Source organism: Bidens hawaiensis, unplaced genomic scaffold (genome assembly GCF_021521415.1).
Source record: "Bidens hawaiensis isolate Kalapana, Puna unplaced genomic scaffold, B.hawaiensis_p1.1 tig00045141_1, whole genome shotgun sequence".
In the NCBI taxonomy this organism is placed as follows: Eukaryota; Viridiplantae; Streptophyta; class Magnoliopsida; order Asterales; family Asteraceae; genus Bidens; species Bidens hawaiensis.
In genome coordinates, this window is record NW_027498018.1 from 58,135 (window position 1) to 68,881 (window position 10,747).

Sequence of the window (10,747 nt, forward strand, 5' to 3'; positions counted from 1 at the left end):
GTTTTGCCACGGATGTCACACCGTTGCCGTGATCATTATGGAGCATTATTACAAGACCCGTCAGCATGGCAACAATTATAATCATGGGGGTCGTTTTAAGGAAGTTTTGTGTGAGATATGTGGCAGACCCCATTGGTCATACGATTGCTATTATTCACAAAAGGGTCGCACATATGGTAAGTGTAATCGATGGGATGCGAATGAAGAATTGAGTATCGAGAAAGAAAAACTAAAAGTTCAAGAGAAATATTTCGAGATTAATGTGCTTAAAGAACAAAACGCTATGTTAGCTCGAAGGTTGAAAAAGAGAATATTTACAGATGAAAAACGAGAAAGACTTCCTATAATAGAGGCACTTGAAAGTAAGTTACATGAGATACGTGCTTTCTACGAAAGGGGGAGTTTAACCTACGACACACATAAAGTTACATGAGATACAGAGGTGATTGTTTTTGAGTTAGAAAAAACCCCAAACCAGACACTATAATGGACGCTGAAGTCTCACCTCCAGTCTAGCAAAGCATTAGCCATGTTGACTCAAACTATCAGTATCCCACATTTTGGAGTTGTGGACCAGAGCACATTGATGATGATTTTTGGAGTTATGAGAATATAGAGGTAATGAGTTGCCTAATTACACTATGGTTGAAGTTGAAAAGGGTGACGAGTTGATCGAAAATGGCATGGAGAATGAGCAAATTTCTTCATGGGAGCCGAAATTTGGTGATGAGTTATTACATTTTCCCACTTTGTTTTGTGAAAACGGAGAGTTTGACCCACTTGGTGATTTAAAATGTCTTGAAGATTTACTGGATAATATGCCAAGTATGGGGATCGAGATGGAGCCTTGTGAGGAGAGCCACGAATGTGTAAGTGACTCGGTTACTACGACATTACACCTCAAATCTGATAAACCAACACAAACCATACTCAATCTCCATGCGGTACATGTCGAGGTTGAAAAATTGGTTAGAAGAGAAAGCATATTGTGGCTCAGGGATCGGATTGTGCGTAGAAATTTTTCATATCCGCCTAACTTCACCGAATCATTATGTAGGGATGGCCACCTATTGGATTACATGCATATCATACAGTTCAGTCCCTAGAAATTCTAGAGTTGGTGGGCCCCGTTGAATTCATATCTTTGGGCCCACGAGAGCTTTACAATTGGGTTCTTCCCAACCAATTGTAAGAGGTTAGTGATGAGGAGCATTTATGGGAAGAGGATTAAGGAGAAGCCTCCTGATTGAGGTTTTAGGAGCGAGTCCAGCTGAATACTTTCCTGTAAACTTAGTGCTTCCCGGGAGGCAACCCGGTAATATGTTTCCCTTTTGATTTATTTTATTTTCATTTTTGGCTTTACTTCTTTTCTCTATCGAGAGTTTTCTTCTCTTGCTTGCAAGTTATTTATGAGATGGTCATTGAGCTATGGTTTTAAAGAAGTGCGGGAATGTAAGTTGCTTCAAGATTGCCGCTTTATTTCGTGGAAGATTACTTTATTTGGAAATAGTTTGTTGATCCGTTCGAATTGGAGGGAACGGAACATGATTCACTGCACATTTTCACGGATTGATTTACCAGGGGAGTCTGCTCCATTTTATATTTCTTTATGCTTTATTTTTGTTTTTTCCTTGTCTTACATTGGGGACAATGTGAAATTGAATTGTGGGGATGGGGAATTGACGTTTTGGAAAGAATATATAAATATATATATATATATATATAATAATATAAAAAAACAAAAAAATTTGCAAAATTTTGAAAAAAAATATGTCCCGAAAATTTAAATTTTGATTGCAAAATAATGAAAAACGATAGAAAAATTTGATATTGATCCTTTAAAACTACTATTATATATGAGATTAAATAAAAGCTAAAGCACTAAACTTGTGATGGGTTGGTAGGCCCAACTACCTTTGAAAGATTTCCCTTTATTATTGGTAATAAACCTAATAATCATAAACTTTGTAGGTTCTCATCTGAGGGGGATAGTGAAGCTAAAAATTCAGTAAGGCGTAGGGAGTATTACCGTAATCTGACTACCTTGAGGTGGTGAGAATTACATGCACCTAAAATTAGCACACCACTTTGTTTAATGAAAGTAAATAACGAGTGGTGGCACCGCTCCATGTCCAACTTTATACGAGCTTTAGTCAATAGTTATATTTTTAGGGTAAGGATGTCTAAGCGCGCAAAAATAGAAAATAGAAAAAAAGAAAGAAAAAAGTATGTTTCGAAAGCGTATTCCGGGAAAGTTAGTTTTGAAAGTGAAGCCGCCAATGATCCGCTTTTAGCTCATCAATGATCCGCGCACTGGGTGCTGAAAGTTAGTTCTGAAAGTGAAGCCGCCTCGCACGTTGAAGAAAGTTCCTTTAAAGACATTAACCCAAAGTCTTTATAAGAATTTTGATAGGTGGTACTATGATGAGAAGACTAGTGAAGCCGTTGTTGTAATGGGAGCAGGAAGTAAGTTAGAGTTTATTCGGATATTGGATCTGATGTGGTTGGTCAACCTGTCTGAGTTTGAAAACGATGTGCTATCAAACAACCATATCAGATGGGCGCACAACAAAGATAATGAGCTGGCTATCCAATTCCAACATGTTCATGTTTGTCATGCTTTTGGATACATAGTGTGCCAACTGGAAAACCAAACGCTTCAGAATGTGAAGACCGACAAAGCTCGAAACGAGGGGGAGTTTGTTGATACATCAGTATTTGTCTCGTTCTTTGTTTATCTTATTTTGTAATAGATATTATGTAAAGCGGTTAATTTTGTAATTAACGTATAGTAGTTCGCTATGGCTTGTATAGCGAATGGATAGTTTTGTGGCCATTAGCTGGGGGATGTCTAGCGAATGTGGCTCATTCGCTATGTCTGTATAGCGAATGAGCTTGTCTCCTATATACACCCTGTAACTATTTCGTAATTATCAGTTCTGAATTGTTTGATTAATCCTCTTGTTACTCAGCCAAATTTCACTCTCAACACACACAGTTACACATAGTTAATCTAATCATCTACAATAGATCATATCACAAGACTATATCTGGTACTAACGAATCATGATGATCATAATCATGAATTCTCAAAATTTCAACTTTATGTCACGTCAAAGATGACTTCTCTGAAATCTACTCTAGTAAGGAGCTTCCATAATCAACCTAGAAATCGTGGTGTTGAAGCTCCAAGATTCTCGGCTTAGCACTTATGGATGTGCACAAAACCAAAAAACCTGAATCAAAGCCAAATAAGATATCGACGGTTTCGTTTTGACTTTTAGTAAAAACCCAAGGTTTGGGTTAGGTTTTTTGTTTTGTAAAAAACCGAAAAAACCACACCGAACAGAAAAACCGATTTGTTGAATTACTTTTTCGTTGAATCGTTTATGTTATATAAACTTGTATATATGTTTTAATTTTAACGTTAATCGATTCTGTTTATTAAACATTTTAAATGTATCTTTTAATATTCTAGGTCAAAATGTACAACTTTATACAAGTTATAATTTTTTTTAAATCTTTGGTGCAATTTCAAAATATCATGGGTCAAATTTCTTTGGTTCAAAAATTACTAGCTTGATTAACAAAACCGAAAAAAACGAATTGAATCCGAAAACTGAAAACCCAAAACCGAAAAGCCGAAGCCGAATGTTTTGATAAAACAAAAAAAACCGAAATATTGGTTTTAGGTTGGGTTATAGCCCAAAACCACACCACGCACAGCAGGTGATGCTTGTTGCTTCATACTAGCTGGATTAACAAAACGGAAATAACCGAATCCGAAACTGAATTGAACCCGAAAACTGGAAATCCGAAAACGAAATAACCGAAGCTGAATGTTTTGAAAAAACAAAAAAAATACTTCGGTTTTAGTCCAAAACCGATGCTTGTTGCTTTTTAGCCCATAACCGAAATATTGGAAGGTTCGGTACCCTTGTGCTCTGCACATTTACCTTACTGCGACGTATGCCTTACCACGACATGAACGTTACCACCATAATATGTCACCTGAGGACTCTAAGTTGCATTTCATAAATTAGAATTTTTCACTAAAAGCATCTCCTCTACATGAGACAAATCTTCTTCATTGACGATGCAAATGAACCAACTTGTTTGTGAGTTAATTGAGACTGACTCATTAAAAGCTTGAATTAAGTCAAACTTAAATGAGTCCGAGCTCAAGCCTAAAAATAAGCTTGGTTAATAAACGAGCTCAAACCCAAACTTCATTTGTCAAACGTATTATTTATATAAATTTTATATAACATATTAAATGTATAATTTTATAATACTTTTTAATATATGAAAAATTAGTTTTAGATAATCACAACTATGCCCTATAGGCAAACAACTATTCCAACTTCACTTTTGGTTGGCGATGGTCACAACTAAAAGTGTATTAATTAACTAACGCTCGGCGACATACAGAGTTAATCATAACATGTTTCTTTTTAAGAAAATTGGATTTAAATAATCACAACTATGTCCAAGTAGCAAATAAAAGCCCCAACTAAATGTGTATTTAGTCTCCAATGGTCCATTAGGCATGCACGTAAGCAACAAACTAACGGAGTTAACTATCCGATAGTCACAGATTGTTGGAAAAAAAACACACCTTTAGCTCTTAGTTGAGACTGCCACCAGTAAAGTGTGAAGTTGAGAATGTTAATTGCCAATAAGGCATAATTTAGATTATTAACCGAGTTTCCTAATAAATCAAATAATTATAAAAGAAAAGTTTTGTGCCACAAATATTATTTTTATTATTTTTATTAGTTTTTCTTCGTTAAATAAATTAGAAATAGAAGTTGAAAACATAGTTTGACTTGCTTTGGTGGTAAGAGGATCATGTTCCATGTTTAAGCTTGTAAACGAACCAAACTAACACGAACATGGCCTTGTTCATGTTCGTTCGTTTAGAAAATAATGTGTTCACGAACGGTTCACAAATACTTACTGAGTGAGATTTTATGTTTGTGTTCGTTCATTAAAGAAATTAGTGTGTTCACGAACAATTCACGAACATAAATAAAATCAGTAGAGGCAAGAGATTTAGATCGATGTATTTATCACTGTGAATAATGAAAGTTTGTATACGAATCGAATGAACACGAACAATGGCATATTTTGTTTATTTAAAAATGGACATTTGTGTTCGTTCATGTTCGTTTGTATAAAGGGTTAGGCTAAATGTACCCCCCTGGTTGCTTGTCATACCCCCCCTCCTTTGGAAAAACCAACTTTCATATTAACCCTTGAAATCAAATAATTACCAAATTAGCACAAAAGTAAGGATTTAATATTATTTTTTTTACAAGTTGCGTTTTCTTTTTATGATTTCGAGTTTAGGGTTTTGGGTTTCGGTTTTAGGGTTTAGGGTTCGGGTTTAGGGTTTAGGGTTCGGTTTCGGGTTTAGGGTTTCGGTTTTAGGGTTTAGGGTTCGATTTCGGTTTTTGGGTTTAGGGCTTCGGTTTTAGGGTTTAGGGTTCGGTTTCGGGTTTAGGGTTTTGGGTTCGGTTTCAGGTTTAGGGTTCGGTTTCGGGCTTAGGGTTTAGGGTTTCGGGTTTAGGGATTTGGGTTTTTGGTTTCTTTTGTAAAAGATAAAGTGGTAAAATAAGGATATTATAAATATATATACTATTAAAATTAAAAAAAGATATTATAAATATTTATAATATTAATATTAAAAATATTAATATTAAAAAAATAAATTAATAGTAATACTTGATAGTTTTTAATTTGATATATGTAGTAGAGGTTATCAAATGAAAGTAATGTTGTAGGGACTAATATGTATATAAATAATGTCAAGAGCTAATTATAATTTATGTAATAAGTTCAGGGGGGAGTATATTTAGTAAAAATGGAGTAAGGGGGGTATGTTTAGCAGCACCCTTGTATAAAATTTAAAGGAACATAATTGAACAAAGATAAAAAAACATATATGAACAAATATAAATGAACACAAACAAATATAAACAACCTTAAATGGAAACATTTAAATGAACACAAATTAACAAATATAAAACTTTTGAGCAGATGACATACCCAGATGGTATTGACTATTTTATATTAATACATAAACGAACATAAATAAACATGCATAAACGAACATAAACGAACGTTCATGAACATAAATGAACGAACAGATATGTGTTCATGTTCGTTCGTTTAATTAAACGAACACAAAATTTTGTTCATGTTCATTCGTTTATTAAATAAATGAACAAAACGAACTTCCCGCCAAAGGGTTAACGAACAGTTCACCGAATGTTCGGTTCTTCTACAGGCGTATCCACGTTTACAATCCAAGTTCAAGCCTTTGCACTAGCAAATCTTATAACTGTTATTTCATTATTATTATTTTTTTTCAAGCCTTTCCACTAGCAAATCTTATACCTCTTATTTCATTATTTTTTTTCTTCCTTTTAAATTTTTTACTTTTAAGGTGCTTTAATAATTACTAGCGGAAGAGCCCGCTCTTTGCAACGAGAAAGGTACAATAACGCACGCCATCGAAACTGACCGAATTCGCATTGACTTACCGGCTCAACGCTTGGGTTTTACCACCGTCTGAGTGTTACCGACCTGCTCGGTGCAACACGGCGGATGAAACACTTATATATAACAATTTACATGTTTGGTGCCGCAAAAGCCCTATTGGGCCACTTGCGGCACCCTATTGGGTAACTTTTTTTGTTTTTTTTAGTTTCGACCCGTATTAAGACATATCAAATGTGAATTTTGTTTTTGTTCTTTTATTAATATTTTGATTTATTTACGATGTCGTTTCAAACGCAACCGACCGAATTCATATAGACTCACCACGCTTTGTTTTAGTTTCGATGCCGTAACGAAAACCCACTGAATGTTGATTTTTTTTTTAGTTCTATTTTGTTTTATTTTGTCGTAGTTCAAATGCAATAACGCACGTAACCGAAATCGGTCATATTCGCGTCGACTTATCTCATCAACAAAGTTTTACCACCGCTCGAGTTTTACCAACCTGCCCGCGCCAAAAAAAACACTAGTTTATACTGTGTGATATAAATAAGTTACAAATAAAAATATATAAAAAAAAGTGTAAATTTAAGTAAAGTAACTAATAAATAAACTACAAGGAGAGCCCAAACTAAGGACAAGCTTAAAAAACCACTCATAAGCCAAGATCAAGCTTTAAAAATATAACTCGAAACGAGCCGAGCTTAAAAAGCTACTGATTAACCAAGCAGAGTTTTGCCTGTTTGCACCCTAATTCCACCCACCCACATTTAAGGTTCATTCTTTGTGATTAGATTAAATGAATAGAATGGGTGGCTGGGTGATTGTGCAATAAATGTAAGCAAAATCACATCCAAAAAGATATAAATGCATGTTTGTTAGGTTCAATCAAGGTCTAAACTAGGTACAAATAATGTGTATGTACAGAGAGCTGCCTCTGCCTGCCTGCCTGCCTAATTTTCAGACTCACATTATTTTCACCTCAAATTCATTGCATCATCATGATTTCAACACTATTTAAGATGAAAATTAACAACAATGTTTCTTCTTCTTCTTCACATCTTGATAGCGCGCCCTTTGTATTGACCCCTTTGAATCACAAAATCATCAGGAGGTTGAGATTCTTCTAGCCATGCAACTTCTGACCATGTTACTCCATCTACCTCTATGTTGCCTTCAAAATGTATAATAAATAATAATATTAACAATATGTTAATGTCAACGTGAATACAGGCCATAACGTTGATTCATTATCATATCCTCATAATCTCAAATACTGGAATTATACGATTTCGATAGTTAATATGGAAACTTATGTTTCCTTACTTAGAATAATGTATATGATTATTGCAACCATGTTAAAATATGTTTAGCAATCATTTAGACCCAAAATTTAGCATTAATTTAAGTCCTAGATTAGAGTTTGTTAAAAGCAATGTGTTTTTGCTTGCTTATTATAAAATCAAGTTATTAGCACCATATAGTTAGTCTTTAGTGAGATCAACTTTATATCATACCTTAACCTAAATTTTATCATTTAACATTAGCAAAGCAAACAGTAACTGATATGAAAAACTATACAAAGTTCCTTCGTTTAACTTTAACCGAACAAACAATTGACACGAACAACTAAACGAACAGAGTTTTCTTGCTCGTGTTCGTCCGTTAAGAAAATGAGCCTATAAAATTTAAGCCTATAAAATTTAAGTGAATATATTAAAGAACGAACTAAACAAAAGTAACTAATGAACAAAAACTAAATGTAAACTAATGAACATAAACGAACTATAAATAAACAAAAGAATGAACTAAACAAAAGTAACTAATGACCATTCATGAAGACATGAACATAAATGAATGAACGAGACGTGCTCATGTTCATTCGATAAACCAAATGATTTTTTTTGTTCGTGTTCGTTCGTTTATTAAATAAGGTAACAAAAATGAACTTCCCGCCAAACAGATCACTGAACGTTTGGTTCACTTAAAGGCTACTGGGGGGAATTGGCAAGCAATTTAATAAAAAATAGCATAGTAGGCACTAAAGCTATAGAATAACCTTAAATGTTCTAAAACTACAAAAACAGAAGTAAAGAAACAAGAAATGGAAAACAACAAAAAGTCAAAGTCAACTTACAGGGTAGATTTCCGCCAAGTGCCCTACGGTAATAAGTGCAATGTCGACCGTCTTCAGCAGAGTACGGCGGTGACAATATATCAAACAAAGCACACAGAGTTACGGCTCTAAAACTATGAATATTCCCTCCACTATTTGGATACAATGTTGTTGTCAAACACGGGCCATTCATCACTCCATCTTTCACAACCTTTGCAGGTCTCGCAGATATATCTATCAACAGTAAAACAAAACCAACTTTAAATAGAAAAATACGATATAAAAAATATAATATTATAATTAAAAAATAACAAGAATACCTTCATTGTCAGATGGCAAATCAAGCCAGTCATAAGATTTAACTTGCATTGTTCCATAAAGAAGCTTGCTTAACACGGTCATTCCGGGATGATTGTGAAGGGGTATGATAGAAGAAGGTGGCATGATGAATATCCCAATCTGTATAACAAAATAATAACTAATATTATTTGTTGTGATGAAAAATAAGGTGCGTATGTTTTAATTTTGACTTACAGAGAAGCTTTCAGACTCATGAATGTGAATGTATTTAATTGGTGGTAAAGATCGGGGGACTCCATTACGCTGAGTCACGGGCACAGTACGACTGCGTACCGACTGCGCTTCCTGCTCAAGCCCTACATCAGATGGCTTGATTTTATCTGGAAAATAAATCAAGTAATTAAAGTTTCTTGTTTTGGCGTGCAGTGAGTGAAGATCAGGAAAAAATCACATTTACCAAGTTAGAACTCAAGAATCATGTATGAATCTATCAAAGTTCAAAAATATATTACATTGTCAATCAAAACAGGAAAAGGATAAAACTAACATCATATTTTTTATACCATTCAAAGCATTAAATGATAGTTATATAGTAACAATTAAAAAACTAATGCTAAAAAAATGATATTTTAGCATAAACTACTAAATTTCTAAAACAGTTGAGTAAACCACTATTTATTATAGTGTGAATCAAAACACGAGAAGTATAAATTAGCATCATAATTAAATATCAATATAGGAATTCACACATTTTTATATTGTAACAGTTAAAAAACTGTTGCTTAAAGATGATTAACAAATGACGAAATTTTAGCATAAAGCCATAAACTACTATATTTTAGCATAAACTACTAGAATTCTAAAATAATTGAGTAAACAATTAATTATAACATTGTGAATCAAAACAAAAAATAATGAAATTATCATCATGATTTAATACCAGTGATCAAATTAACTGATTTTTACGAAGTATTATAGTAACAACTCAACACTAATGCTAACTGCTAAGAGAGGATAATAATTGTCGATACTTTAGAACATGATACTAAATTTCTAAAACAATTGAGTAAACTACCATCTATTATTCTATTACATATTTACATTGTGAATCAAAATATGAAAAGAATAAAAGTAACATCATAATTTTATACCAATCAACGCATTAACTAACTTTTATATAGTAACAGAACAAAAAATCAAGCTAAAAGATGATAATGAATGACGATAGTTTAGCATAAACTACTAAATTTTTAAATAACTGAGTAACATCTCAAACTTTGCTTCCAAAATTGAAAGAATGTATACACCAACGCACATGTTATTCACCTAAAAGAGCTGCAAGATGTTAACAAAATCATATTTATATCATACCATCAAAATCCAATAAATAGGAAACTGAAAGCACAAACAAAAACCAGAAATAAATAAATAATACCTAAGAGCGCACGGACTTTCTCAAGAGCATCTTCAGACACGGGTCCATTCGGAGACAAAGATACTTTACAAGTATTGTAAAGCTTCTGAATTGCTGGCATGGTTTTTATTATTATTATTATTAATGCAAAAACCTTAATTAACAGAAGGGTCCTCTAGTAGAACAGAAGACCCTTCTACACTTATAAAAGAAAGCTGATTTAGTAAACTGAAATCACGACGTATTATTAATAACTGAATAATCATATAATGTCAACAAATATTGGACTGGAGGGTATCCATATCTTGACGGATTGGTGCCACTGCATACGCAAAAAAACAATATTAGGGTTAGGGGTGGCAAATGGTTGATAGATATGGGTTTGAACGGGTCAAATGAATGAAAAGAAGGAA

General features: G+C 33.5%; 1 protein-coding gene across 1 annotated transcript; it reads right to left on the reverse strand.

Moving 5' to 3' along the window:
• Nucleotides 1–7,559: 7,559 nt before the first annotated feature.
• On the reverse strand, nt 7,560–10,537 carry LOC143595434 (plant cysteine oxidase 4-like). The gene is made up of 5 exons (XM_077074451.1): nt 10,356–10,537; nt 9,155–9,300; nt 8,941–9,079; nt 8,642–8,854; nt 7,560–7,678 (listed from the first exon to the last, which is right to left on the reverse strand). The coding sequence occupies exons 1-5, from the start codon at nt 10,453–10,455 to the stop codon at nt 7,560–7,562; spliced, it is 717 nt and encodes a 238-aa protein (XP_076930566.1). The 5' UTR covers nt 10,456–10,537.
• Nucleotides 10,538–10,747: the final 210 nt, after the last annotated feature.

What these genes read in the sequence shown, in the direction of transcription:
- LOC143595434 (XM_077074451.1), bottom strand. Translation starts at nt 10,455, where the DNA reads ATGCCAGCAATTCAGAAGCTTTACAATACTTGTAAAGTATCTTTGTCT. An exon ending in GAAAGTCCGTGCGCTCTTAG is followed by an intron (nt 9,301 to 10,355) that starts GTATTATTTATT and finishes TTTATTTTCCAG; the next exon opens with ATAAAATCAAGCCATCTGAT. An exon ending in TTTGCCATCTGACAATGAAG is followed by an intron (nt 8,855 to 8,940) that starts GTATTCTTGTTA and finishes TACTGTTGATAG; the next exon opens with ATATATCTGCGAGACCTGCA.